General features: G+C 45.4%; 1 protein-coding gene across 1 annotated transcript in view; it reads right to left on the reverse strand.

The window, feature by feature from the left end:
- CAPN9 (calpain 9) overlaps positions 1-14584 on the reverse strand; it is a 50624-nt gene that overhangs the window by 16020 nt on the left and 20020 nt on the right. Inside the window, exons 8-12 of the mRNA XM_006267915.4 lie at positions 12200-12277; positions 6002-6162; positions 5169-5326; positions 2867-3075; positions 1373-1409 (exon numbers count right to left, since the gene is read on the reverse strand). Of these exons, the coding sequence (XP_006267977.3) occupies positions 1373-1409; positions 2867-3075; positions 5169-5326; positions 6002-6162; positions 12200-12277 (643 nt within the window). The remainder of the gene's footprint in view (positions 1-1372; positions 1410-2866; positions 3076-5168; positions 5327-6001; positions 6163-12199; positions 12278-14584) is intronic.

Below are 14584 nucleotides of genomic sequence, written 5' to 3' on the forward strand. Positions count from 1 at the left end.
CCCTGTCTTCAAGTGCATTAGCAATGATTACCTTTCATTTCTTATTGTCGGTGCTTTTACTTACTGCTAAGGAGAATGACACTTGAATGTTCAAAAGCAAAAACTGCTTACTGACTTATTATAAATGTGTTGATATTTCTCACCCCACAATATCCCATGAATAAGTGTGTGTGGGTAGTTGAATGTACATACATATTGGGAGTTCTTAGACTTTCATTGTGTAATAGGATTCTATATAGTAGCTTACTAAAGGCTCAAGGCACAGACAGAACTGACAATGTATGCCCCATCTGGCCCTTGAAAGTCTTTAAAAGGGCCTGATCTTGCCAGAGTCTGAAGCCTTATTACATGAGGGTTAAGATGAAGGTGCTCCAAAGTGAAGCACCTTCATTAGCTTCTGTCTGCTTATGCCAGGAGCAGGGCTCAGCTGACACAGCCCAGTGCTGCTCCCAGGACTGTTTTCAGAATGGTAGTGGGGGAAGGGAGTGGAGGAAGTTCATTTGGAAAGTTGCCTAGCCAGCACTGGAAGGGGCTCCAATCCACCTACCTCTCCATTCCAGCGTGGCTGGGAAAACCCCAGAATGGACCTCCCTCCCCTGCCTTCTTTCCCATCCTGAGACAAAATGCAAGCTGGGAGGGCAGACCTAGTGGAAGAGGCTGCAGAAACACAGCCTCTCTCCCTATATTGGTTCCAAATTGGAGCTCAATCACCCACCCTCGTGACCCAACAGCTAGCATCTATTGTGTCAGGAGGATCAGTCTAATTCATGGTGCTTTCTGTGATGTGCCATGAGTTAGACCCAGGAGCTGCACTTCTGTCTGCACCTTCAGGGGAGCTGTTAGTGTTGAATAGTGAGCTATGATGATTTATACCAACTGAGGATCCAGCCCTTAATTACTTTCTGGCTCCAGCTATTTACCAGCAAGCCCATGAAAAAATATTATTTTTATTATTATGGTTGTTTTATTACAGCCAACATAACAGCAGATTTCAGTCACGTACAAAATAACAGTGCTTGCATAAAATTCTAGGAAAGAAACCAGCTTTGACCAAACAGGGCACGTCTACATGGGCCATTAATACACAGCAATAAACTGTGGAGCTTATTACTCCACAGTTTATTGTTCCTAGGAAGCTCCAGGAACAATATATATCTAGCACAACCTTTTGTGCATATTTACAAGTCCCAACCTTGCTGTGGAGTTTATTAGTTTCATGTGCCCTAATAGGGGCACATGTGTAGACACTGAGATGTTTACTGCACAGTTAATTAGTTTATTGTCCAGTAAATGTCTGATGTATACATGTTCCTCTAGTATAAATAAAACATGCTGGATTATGCTGAACTAATCCATAGCTCTGTATACTTACCTCTGGGAGATCAATGGCAACATTTTCATCCAGATCCCTGAAGGAAACAAAATTACATTCAGTAACAAAAGACTTTGCAGGGAATCCTTTCTGTTTAGATTTTTCAGAGGCAAATATGGGACAAAGTATTAACTTCTGGAAAAATGTACCCTTACATAGAGTCTCAGGTCCATGTACTATTTTAATCAACCCACAAAATAGTTTGAGTGGGACTTGTATGGTACAAGTGTTCATTCCACTCTTCATACACTGTACAAAGGCTTTTTCTGTAAACAACTTATTCCCTTTATTAAAATATATCATTCAGATAGGAAACAGATAGGAGCATTACTCTGCATGAAGAACTCTATATATCCTGAAGCAGTGACTGACTCTTCAGAGAAACATAGTTAGCTGTGTTAGTCTGAAGTCAAGTAGAAGGCAAGGTAGATTTGCACCTTATAATCTAACCTGGGGTGCTCAACCCCTTGCCCACAGGCCAAACTGGCCCGCAGAGCCATGGCATCCAGCCAGCAGGGCTTCACAAGGGTGGGAAATCTCGCAGTGGGGGAGTGGTTGTAATTAATACTACTATCCCTTCTCTGCTGCCAAATTCCCAAGCCCTGCACAGCTAGGTCCAGGGCTGGGCGATGCCCTCTTTCCCTCTGCTCTGCATAGCTGGCCACACCTCCTCCCCCCCTGCATGGCCAGGCCATGCCCAAGTGGCTGGGCCATGCCCTCTTTCTCCCCACATGGATGAATGAGGGTGGGGCTGCCTCCTATTCCTGTCCATGTGTCCAGATTAGGCCCTAGCTAGATTGGCCTGTAGAGGGACCAGGAACTGCCCATCCAGCCCATGGGACATAATGGTTAAGCACCACTGGTCTAACCAAAATGAGTATATATGGATATAGCACAAGCTATTGTGAGCCCAAGCTCATCTGATGCTTGGCTATACCTATACCTATACCTAGCCAAGATCTAGTGAACAACAGTAAAGATTATTTGATCGTGGCCTAACTTTTGATGTCTTTAATAAGCTACAGCAGTGGGAGCAGGTGTGTCTTTTGGGCAGGTATGCCACAATTGGCCCAGTATTCTCCCCACTCTGATCCCCTTCCCCTGCCAGATCTGCTGTTCTGCTTTCTGCTTCCTTCTCTGTGCTCCCTGCCCAACATGATAATTTGTTTTCTGCTTCCTGCCTGATCTGCCACTGTGCTCCCTGCCCCCTCCCTGATCTGACCCATGCCACACATATAGGCTTCCAGTGCTACTTGTGGCATCCATACTGCAGATTGGCCACCCTTGAACTATACTATGTAATACTGGTGAGTTATGGGTAAATCCCTTGGAGTGCCACATAGCAGCAAAGGGAGTGGATGAATAGGTGGAATTCTTCATATCTTCTCTGGGACAGGATGAGGAAAATGCCCCTTAGAGCCTTATATGGATCCCCTTAGTGCTGAGCAAGACACAGGAAGACTGCCTCCTAGCCATTCATCACTGGCTACTTACTGAGTAATGGCTTTCTTTTCAGAGAAGATTCTCAGGCAGAAGTCAGCTTCCCGGTGTGGCTCAAAAGTGCTAGGAATAAGAACATAATCCCCAGGTGGCAGCTGGAATCGATCAGAGACTTCCCTTAGATTAATGTAGGTTTTGCTCCTTGCCTTGGAAGCATGGTATCTGAAGAAGTCTTTGGGCAAGTGGTCATCCGAGCTAGGGCTCTGCAATAGAGATACTTTTTAATTACTGTGTTCAGAGTAATCAAAGTTTTGGGACAGATACATCAGACTCTCACCATTCTTCATGATCTAGAATCACAGAGCCAAACTTCCACCCTTGAATGCATGCATAATGCAACCTACCATTAATGATCAGAGAGCCATTGCTGGCACCCTGGCCTTCATCTCACCTTACTCTGTCATGCAAAGTGGAGCTGGGATGCAGTGAACAGTCTAGCTCAATGCTTCTCAAACTTTTTTGTACCAGGACCCATTTGTAAACATTGTTGGGTAGTCCTGACTCAATAAATGGTTTAAATAGAAAACAGCCCCCTGGCTCTGCCAGTGCCCCCCACCTCCTAAACCACAGACCCCCACTCCCCCCAGCCCTACTGGTGCTCCTAACTCCTGACCCACTTCCACCTGTCCCCAGCTCCCCACTGTGTGGGGCAGGGGGTGGGACATGGTGGGGAATGTGCCCCCCCCCCATATTTGTGCATCCACAATAGGCATAGGGCTGCAGCCTGGCCAGCCTGGAACAGGAAGGAGACACCTCCATGGTCCAGCAGGCAGTACCAGCACAGGAGGGCAGAGTGGGGCAGTGAGGTTTGTTGCTGCTACCACCACTGGAACCCCTGCGCCAGCTGTGCCAGAAACAGCATGAGGAATAATGGATGTGGGGGAAGTAGGGCGCTGCACTGTGCTCACCTTCTCCCACTGCCAGCTGCTCATGCACTGGGCTGTGGCTCTACCCTGATGTCATGGCACAGCCACCACTGCTGCCCTCCTGAGGTTGCCCATGCTGCCTATCAGCTCCCATGTCCTGCAGGATAGAGCTGTAGCCTGAGGGGAGTGGTGGCCAATGTTCCCTCTAAGGGGTAGTGGGACACTGCGGGACATGCCCCGCAAGGCCATACGGGGGAGCAGAGCAGTGTCCCGGAGCTGGCGGAGCCTCACTGGGGCAGGCAGTGGCTCCTCCCTGAGGTGAGGCAAGGCAGGGATGGAGGTTGGCATGGGGGGCTGGCGCGGGCTTTGCCGGCTCCGGGGAAGTGCTCCACTCCCCGGTCCTGATGTGGGGGAGCGGAGCACTTCCCTGGAGCCGGCGGAGCCCGTGCCAGCCCCCGGCCCCAGCCTGTCCTGGTGCATGGCCTTGAAAAGGCTGTGCACGGCCACACTTTTAGTTGTGTGTGGCCGCGCACGCGTGCACCTTAGAGGGAACCTTGGTGGTGGCGGCGGTGGCAGATGGGCCATGGCAGTGGGGTAGAGGGTGAGTGGCTGGCAGTGGGAGGAGGAGAGGGCACTGCAGCCCCCAACCCAGCCATTATTTCTCGTGTTGCTGGTGGCATGGCTGGTGTGGGGGTCCCAGCAGTGGCAAGTCTCTCTTAACCACTCTGTCCTCCTGCACTGGGTCCTGCCTGCTGGGTTGTGGAGGCAGCTTCTGACTGTGCCAGTCCAGACAGGCTACGGACCCGTGCCCGCTGTGGACACACAAGTCTGGTGGGGCATTTGCCTCCCATCTCTCCCTTGATGCATCATCTATGCCCCACTCCCCGCACCCCATAGACTTACCTGCAGAGAACTGCAGGAGCTGCTCTCCACACTGCCTGGTTGTCATTTACATGTCTGCACATGCACATGCATGTGGCACGCCCTACATGATCACTGTCCTCCCATTCCCCCCAGCCACAAGCAGCCCCTTGCAGGCTGCAACTCTGCAAGGGGAAACCCACCATTTCCCACATTTTTCTCCTTTAAAAGAGAATCCATTTTTAAGGTTTGTTCATGACCCTTTCATATATTCTTGTGACCCACTTTGGGTTGTGACCCATGAGTTGAGAAATGCTGGTCTGACTCTCAGGTGCTTTGACAAAACTGCAGGGGTCTCAGGAAAGCGGAAGTCCATTTGCCACAAGGCAACGACCTTCTCTAGAAAGGACAATTTAAAGGAAAACCTAAGCTCTCTATTAATTGTTTAAAGAATGCAGATGATTAGAGACTAAAATAGTGAGTGTGATATACCAAATTAGACTGATATAGCACCCAGACAGACACAGACACAGAATGGTAATTGCATTCTAAAAAAATAAGTACAGTACCTCATAAATAGAATAGCCAATTGTTAGCATTTCAGCACCTATTTTTTTGAGTTTACGCCGATCCTTTTGCATCAGAGCCACTAAAAATGTGCATTCATCTTGCCCATCATCTTTCTCTGTCAAACATAGCTTGATTTGTGGATTTGTCCAAAAGGTCTCTGCCAGTGGAAAGAATACCAGATTTTTTTCCCCTCAAAAAAACAAACGAAAGCAAAACCCAAAAAACAGAACCAAAAAAGGACAATGGAAATTCCAGTGAGGTTTGGGTCATCTTTCCTCCACCCTCAACCCCAACATTTTCAATCCTATATTACAATTATCTCATTACAACTCTGCCGAAACTCAAACAAATCCTGAACTGCTTACTGAGGTTTGGTATACATAAGAACATATTTCAGACCTAATATTTCATTAAATGGCAATGGCTTAAATAAGAGATAAAAGTTAGAGGATGTTTGAGGTTTTGTTGAAAACAAATGAGGTTTTATGAAAATACAAAGGGTCAACTCTTGGCATGATAATATGACTGGATGTTCCTCTCCCTTGTACTCTCTGCTGTAAGGTTATTGATCTTACTGGAATTATTACTGATTTATGCAAGAAGAATCAGACCCAGTAAACTTAAAGGTAAAGAAAAAAGTATTTTTTGCCCTGAAAATCTCAAGCAGAATGTTAAGGACATTTTGATATTTGGTTGGGCTAAGTTAGTTGACATTCTTTTGGCCTTGTTCTTTGCACACTTGTGGCTGGAGTAAGGGAGAAATAAAGAACTCTTTGTCTGTAATGGATACTTCCATAAGAGTATGACACTTTCCAGAGAAATAGATGTTCACCTAGAAAATTTCTGCATCCTCCAGCAGTAGAACCCCGGACCCAGCTCCCTTGGTGAACTGTCACCTCCCACTTCTGAGCAGCATTGCCGGCAAGTGCGTCAGGTGTGAGGTTGCAGATCTCCACTTTATCAAAATGTGTTTTAAAGTCTTCAAATTTCATCCTAAATGAAAGACCAGAGAAAGAACTCAGTGTTTTGTACTAGTGACACACCACCAGCAGCAGCCTGGTAAAAATGTACTCCCATAAGCTCATTCTGTTCTCAGAGCATCAGAACACAGAGGTAGACCACCAGCTAGTGTACACCAGAGCACCACCACTGGCTATACACTGAGCTATGCTGATATACACTTTATACAGATGTCCAGGACCTGTCTTAGCAGGCATGCATCTCCTCTCATTTACATTGGTGTTAGTCCCTTCACTGATATAAGTGAGCCTGATTTATGTCTTTCTGGGTGCATCTACATGTGTGTTTTAATGCACATTTAGCCTATTTTAATGTGCATTAAAGTGTCACAAAAATCTGTGCTATTTCATTAATGCACATTAAAATAGGCTAATATGCATTTAGCGTCCCTTAAAATGGTGCTCTTTAGTTAATGTGCATAAGACAGGCATAATGTTCATTTTCCTAGTATGTCATGATGGAGGTACAAGATTTAATGTGCATTAACTGAAACACATTAATGCATGTGTAGATGTCCTCTGAGATGACTCTTGCAGTGTTCTAACTTCACTAACTGCAGTTGAGTTATGGCAAAATCTGGATTGCCTGCTTAGGCACCTCAACTGTAGGCATCAAACTGACTGAAATTAGACATCTGACCTCAGTAGGGTCTGTATTCAGAACTCAGCATCACAGCTGGAGTGAGAAACAATGGGAGAAACAGTCACTACATACAAAACGACATGAACCATACTCCTAGGAACCATACACGCAGCAAAGGAAATAAAGAAGGAAAATAATGTAGTGGAGCACATATTTCATGCTGGACAGGTAGTGATTAGTGAACGTAAGTGTCCTGGTAAGCTGAGAAGACACAGCCCCCTCAAGCTGGCATGCAGATGGTGCAGACCTTCCATGTATCATGAGACCCATATTCTGCTGCACAAGTAACATCTCTCTGGGGCCCCTTTAATTTACACTCAACTAGAGCCTTTTCACAACTTGAGTTTGTGGGAGAGCAAACAACAGTTTTTGTTCTTACTGCACATCTCGCCTTTTTTCTTCAGTACACATGACTCTAGCTGTGAATGCCAGGCTGACTCTAATTCTGACTTCAGTCCTTGGCACTATGAGAACCAGAGGAGAATAACAGCACCTCTTGGTTCTACGTAGCTAGCTCAATTTCCTAGTCACACTGTGCCATTTATGGCTTTTTGGCCACATGCTGTAAAATTGACAGGGCACTCAGATCTTATGAGTTAGATTTTGCTCTTAGTTACACAGATATAAATGTGAAGGGATTCCCCTTACTTCACTGGACTTGTTCTGCATTTATATTGGTTTAAATGGGAGCAGAATTTGAACCTGCATCTGTGGGAGGTGGTTCATTTCCTCACCACTACCAGTATCCTTGGTATTGGCTACCCCTCCCATCTGCTAGAAAAACAGTAATGAATATAAAATGTGATCTCCTCAGTAGTCTTCTCTTACAAGACTGATTTTAGGTATACCTGGTGTAGATCCAGAATAATTTAGTTTAAATGACTGATTTCAGAAGCCAGCCCTGGACACATTAATATTTTGCTTAGTCACTAGGAAACAAAAAAGTAAATGGGACCAAAAGAATTATTAAAAATGCATTACCTGTTCAAGATGTCTTACATGTGCTTTAAAATTTTCAAAACACAGTTCACTCAGCCTTTTCTCATTTTCTTAATGCCAGGAGTGTCAAACATATGACTAATAAATCTGTTTCACTCTGTCCATGGGGCTCCTAGAAGGGCCAGGAATTCAGGGATGGAGCCAGCAAGGGCAGGGCCTGCTACTGAATTCCAAACTACAGAGCCCCAATGGGAACACGTGTCAGTGGCAGGATGCGCGACAGCTGTGTTAACTTTCTGCTCTCTCTGCCACTGCCAATACCATGAAGTATAGAGCTAGCCTGGGAAGCTCCTTGCAGTCCAGACCCAGCCTCTGAGAGGACCCACAATTTGGATCCTGCCCAGAGCAAAGGTGAATTTGACACTCCTGCCTTGTGCTGTTTTGACAATGTGACATTCAGTAGACCCTCTCATCTCTTGACCATTTTCCCATTTCTATTTGAAATGAAACCATATAAATAGTAGGGCTGTGTGAGGCTCTGGTCCCTGATCCAATTCAGCAGAGCTTTGGCCCAATTCGGTGGCCAAATCTCCGAATCCGAATCAAACCAGAGGACCCTTTAATCTCTCCAAATCGAATTGGAACCCTCTGAATCGATTCGGCGATTCGGACATAGAGACAGCTTTAAATATTTTTTCTACATTCCTCTAGGTTGCAGGGGCTCGTGAATGCTGTGATGGTGGGGCAGATGAAACATCCCACAGAAGTGTGTGTGTGGGGGGGGGAGGGGGGCTCCCTAGTGTGCTTGGCAGCAGACCTGGAAATGGACCAGAAGGACTTCCGGTCCACTTCCAGTCTTCCAGGAAGCATGCTGGGGGCCCCCCCTGTGCCTCCCAGCTCAGTGACTGGTGCCTCCTGGGTCTGGGGGGGCACCCAGGATTCCCCTGTGGCCAATCACTGAGCTAGGGGTACCTGGGGCGGGGGGGCCTCAGCATGCTCCGCAGCGGACCTGGAAGTGGACCGGAAATACTTCTGGGTTTGCCGCCGAGCACATGGAGGGCCCCCCCACACTTCTGTGGGATGCTCCACGGGCCCCAGCATCGCAGTATTCATGAGCCATGCTGGTACCTCGAGGTATGTAGAAAAAACTTTTAAAGTTGTGTCTGTGTCTGAATTGCTGATTCTCTGAATCAGCATTGAATCTTCAGATTCAGATTCAGCCAAAACAAATCAGGGACAGTGATCCAAATCAATGAATCAAATCCAGGTCTCCTCCAGGCCAGTGGCAGAACCAAGAATCAAATCCAGTTCTCCTGAGTTCCAGTCAAGGACTCTACACACAAGGCCACATTGCTCTAAAAGACAGCAAACTATAGGCACAAAAATTATAAGAAAACTTCAAAAACTAATGTGTTAGGTTTTTGCTCATTTAATTCTTTCATATTTTAAGGCAGGGGTGGCAAACTCATCTGGCCTTGCAGCAGTTGAGTGGCCCAGGACCAATCCATGGGCAAGATGAACAGCGCAGGGTCAGTCCCACAGGCTGGATCAGGCCCATGGGCCACCCACTGCGTTCTGGATCCATTGCCCACAGCACTTGCTTTGGCTGGTCTGGGATTGCACCATACATAGAACTTGCTCTGACTGGATTGGGATGTGAGTGGCACAAAGCACCTGCTCCAGCAATCAAGGGTGGATACAGGGTACAGTGTGGGCCCTGGACCAGCTGGAATGGGCTCTGTATGCAGCGCAGTCCTGGACCAGCCAAAGTGGGCATCACATCTGGCATGTGGGGGACCCACAAAGCCCTCTTTCTCCTTCACCCTCCACTTGCTGGATTCCACACCTGCTCTAGCTGGTCTGGGACTACACTGCACACATGGTGCTCTCTCCATGACCTATACTGCATGCAGTGCCTGACCCAGTCCAGCTGGAGCAGGCACCACATGCAGGCCATTTTGGACAGGCCAAAACAGCCATGGCTGCTGGGGTCAGCATGTGGAAGGGTCCTGAATAGTGTCTGGGAGGGGCCAACACTAGGGGCTGGATGATGTGGCTCTGTGAGCTAGATTTCTGACACCAGGGCTTTAAGGAAACACACAACACAAAGTACAGGGAAAGTGCATTTGTGTGGCCTCTGATGTGCTACCGTGAAAGGAATGAGTCAGCCTCTCACAAGGTGAGGCCCACCTGGGACAAAGTGGTAAACCATGCTTTGAGAGATGACACAATCCAAGTGGTATTAGTAGGCATAAATATGATGAACAGGTGTGGAAGGTTTTTAAATAGTCAAAGCCTGCTAAACTTGATCTTGATAATTTGCTTACAGTTTGCCAACCATTTGTGTCTGAGTCAATCAGTGGCCTTCATCTGCCACCTGAGAAGGTTAGAACTCACAGGGTGAGTCTACGTGAGACACTTTAAGGTGTATTAGTCTAAATTTAAGGTGCATTAGGGTGTGCATTTACATGTGTGTGCTTTAAAAATGGAGAATTTAGGCTATGCACGCCTAAATGCAGGTATTAAATTTAGGCACAAATAGCTAAAGTGCATTAATGAATGTGTAGACGCATTAAAGCGCATTAACACTTTGTGTGTGGACTGACTTGGGACCAAATTTAGTCCCAAGTCAGTCCACAAACAGCATTAATGCACTTTAACGCCTGCATGTGTAGATGCCTACCTAAACCCGCTTAATACTCGTTAAAGTTTAGGCGCACTTAAATGCACATGTAGACACACCCACAGGTCTTGAATATTAAGTCCTAATTAACAGATAGATTTCCCTGCACAATCATCATGCCATTTGTGAGCATTTAACTCTACTCCATATTTTCACTTAATGACAAACACCAGTAAAATAAAAAAGAATACTGTATTCTATATAAAAATATCAGTCAGTGGATTATTTTTTTTCTGGATCCTGCAGTTTTCAGAGAAATCACCTTTGTTTGATCCATCATGTTGCATAGCATTACATCTTAAATCCCTTTTTAGAGTAATAATTGGACTTAGGTTGTACTACATGCAGTAAGATTGCACTGTAAATATAGAGTAACTACACTGGTGGAAATATTACTTTGTTTTACACTAGTATAAATGAGATCAGCATCAAGCCTTAGAGCCATACCAATTGTACAGAACTAAAGTTCTTCCTGTGTCAACACCAGGCAGACACAACTTCACTAGTGCATGGTATGGCTGATACAGGTGGGCACCATCTGTAGATCATCTATTTGCTGTCTTTCGGGTTGTTCCTCCCACAATATCTCAATTGTTCTCAATAATATTATATGTTTTCACAGCAGTTTCCATATTAGGTTCTGTGCTCACTTTCTCATTTATTTTCATCTTTCATTTTAGTTTATGGTACTTCATCATTCCACTCTATTGCATATATCCTCCAAAGGGGTGTTTACTCCAAAGGTGTTGAGTATCAATCATTACATGTGAATCAATCACAAATGATCATACACATTTACAACTACTGGTAACATCAAGCCCTATGAACCAGTTTTAGGAATTAGGGAATCTACTGTGCAGTGAAAGTCTGTCCTGACGGTGCTAGGAATACCATAGGGTCAGTCTGGAGCATAGTAGTTATCTCAGCACAAAGCTCATACAGAAAATGAGCTCTTGAGAGGTTCTGAGCACCACCAGGTCCCAATGAAACTTGTATGAGTGGTAAGGCCTTGGCATCACTCTGGGTGAGACCTGTCATAGTCTAAATATGTTAATGCAAAATCTTAAGGAAACCATATTAAACATCTTAAAGATATATTCTGTTATTAAGAATATCTGTATGCAAAGTGATGTGAATCTTGAGGTATTTGCAGACCTGACACTTACATTGACCTAACTCAGAGGAGTTAGGTTGAGGAGTTTAGACTGGGCAAAAATGGCTGGCCTGATCAAACTTAGTTCACCTAAGGAAGCATCCTATGTAGACTGGGCTAAGAGTTGCCTGATCTAATTGAAAGTGTACATATTTGGAGCCCCAGGGCTGTGCCTTTCCTAACCCTTCAAACTTACCAGGCTATTTTTAGCCCTCCAATGCCCCCAGTCCCAGACAGACAAGCTCCCTCACTGTGGACCCATAAGACCCAATGGCCTCCCCTAATACTGTCCACTCTACACCCCACCCCAACTTACTTAGATCACATTCCCACATTCCAGTGGCTCCTCATACCAGTGAACATGTGCACAAATGGGGACCTGATCTATGATTTTTCAGCTTAAAGCAAGCCACGTGATTGTAGATTGGGTCTCTCAAACACATGTACATGCCCTGGGTTTATTGACCTTGCCTTCTCTTTGGATTAAATTAATCATTTCCTTGTTCAGAGACACCCTTCTCTTCACCCATGGCTTGCTTGCTTACTCTCTTCATTTTTCTCCAGAATCTATGCTATTAAACAGGGTACCATACCAGAACTCCCCATCATCCAGTGAAGTCTGACATAAGCGTTTCCTTTCAGATGGGCTGACCAAACGCCACTCAGAAGAACTACAAGAAAAGAGAAATCAAACTTTACAAGGCTACATAGCATTTCCTGTTCCCTCACTCAAAATACCAGCTGGACCTTTTAGCAGATGATAACTTTCAGATTGGTTGTATTTGAACAGTAGGCACAGCAGATACCTCTGAGGGTGCTTGCTTGCTCCTGCTTTCACTCAAGCCATTGGAAAAACTGTTGACTTAGATGGTGGCAGGATCAGTCTTGATATCTCTAGATGGCTGTGTACTGTATTAACCAGTACTCCTGTGTTTGCAATAGTGCTCAACCTGAGGACAGAGTATACTGCAGAAATCAAGGTCCATTTAAGTACTATGATCCAAGCTCTAGATAAGCCTTGAGGTTTTAGTAACCTGCTGTGCTGTAAACCTTATTTTTATACCCGTATCATTGTTGCCAATGGGTGTGTCTACATGAGATGCTTAATGCCCATTGGACTAATTCTATTGCACATTAATGTGGCCAGCAAAAACCATGATAATGCACAGTAGATTAGACCAATGGGAATTAGGCATCATACAAAAGCATTCAGTTATTACAGGTACTAAATAATGTGCCATAATTTCAGCACATTAATGAATGTGTAGACGCACTTAGTAATTTAGAGTCAGATCCTGCTTCAAATAAAGTAAGTGGAAGTAGATAGAGCTCTTATACTTTGTAAGGGAGAAGATATATTCAAATAACTGAAGTTCTATTTTTAATTTGATTTCTCATTTTCATTTACCTCTGCTGTTCCTGGTATTATAAATTCATAGATTTAAAGACACTAGGGCTGGAAGAGACTTCAGAAGATCATCGAGTCCAACCCCCTGCCCCAGGGGCAGGAAATCAGCAGGGATCATAGGATCCCAGAAAGATAAATATCCAAATGTCTCTTGAAGGCGTTCAAGGTAGGCGCTTGAACCACCTCTGGCGGCAGTCTATTCCAAACCTTGGGAGCTCAGACTGTACAGAAGTTCTTCCTTATGTCCAGCCTGAAACAGTCACGGAGGAGTTTGTGACCATTTGACCTTGTCATCCCTTGGGGCGCTCTAGTGAACAGATGTTCCCTCAGATCCTGGTGAGCACCCCTGATAAACTTATAGGTGGCCACCAGATTGCCCCTGAGCCTGTGCTTTTCTAGGCTGAAGAGTCCCATGGCTCTCAGCCTCTCATCATAAGGTCTGTTTTCGTGACTTCTGATCATTCACGTGGCTCTCCTCTGCACTCTCTCAAGCAAAGGTATTAGGAGGGATAGAAACAGAAACATCTTGGTACTTCTTACAGAACTGCTGTTGTAGTAGTGTATTTCCAGTCTGATTCTAAGCATGGAGTGGCAGAAGTCTCGCAGGAGATTTCTAGCCCAAGCCTTTACCCTGCAAGTGGTTATAGTCATGAAGATTCCTGCTTCTACTCAGAGCCCTGTTGGCTTCTATGGGACTGTGTACTGGCACAGTGGCATGTAGTAGCACTTCTGTGCATACAATCAGAGCTCTATTTGGCAGAAATGGGACTTTGAATAAACATTTCAATAAGCTAGATGGTTGTCTTGATCCTAATTCCTAAATATGCAAAGGTCAGTAATTATACCAATCAATTATTCTCAAATCTGGGGAGGATTTAGCAAAAAATCATACATATTTGGGATTCATTTTGGGATAGTTTTGAAACAGTGCTCGATTCTGATTAAGTTTCATTGGGTACACGTGCACACGCAACTAGTTCAACATGATAAACTCTGGAGCTGTTTGAGCCAGAGTCAGCTGCTCCCAGGTGCAGCACTTACATGTGAGCCTGGACAGCAGCAATTTGAGCCCAGGTGGAGCAACCTGGACTGGCAGGGGGCACAGGGGTTCAACTGCAGGCTCCACATGGTGACATCGGGAGGTGGAGGGGCTGGCTGGGGCATTAATGTGCTGAAAGTGCAGAACTGTGTGGCTAGGCGGCAGGCAGCTCCTGCACTTTAGCACTTTCATGCCTCAACCAGCTCCTGTCACTGTCTACACATGCGTTTAATCACACGTAATGACTGCCATAAGATAATACTGTCCCTGTCAGAACTATCTTGTGGTGGAGTTAATTGACTGCACCCTAATACCAGTGCATGTGTAGACTGTAATGCTTTACTGCAGAGCTAGTTAGTCAGATTTGCAGTAAACCACGTGTAGATGAATCCACCATTATTAAACAGGTTGTTGAGAGAGAATCAGATTAAATTATAGAACTGAGTCTCCTCTTATTTACTCTAGTGTAAAACAAGGAAAATCTCAGTTGCTGACATTGGAGGTAAGGTGATGGAAGGGAGAAAAGAAACA

This window comes from Alligator mississippiensis, chromosome 1 (assembly GCF_030867095.1).
Source record: "Alligator mississippiensis isolate rAllMis1 chromosome 1, rAllMis1, whole genome shotgun sequence".
Taxonomy (NCBI): Eukaryota; Metazoa; Chordata; order Crocodylia; family Alligatoridae; genus Alligator; species Alligator mississippiensis.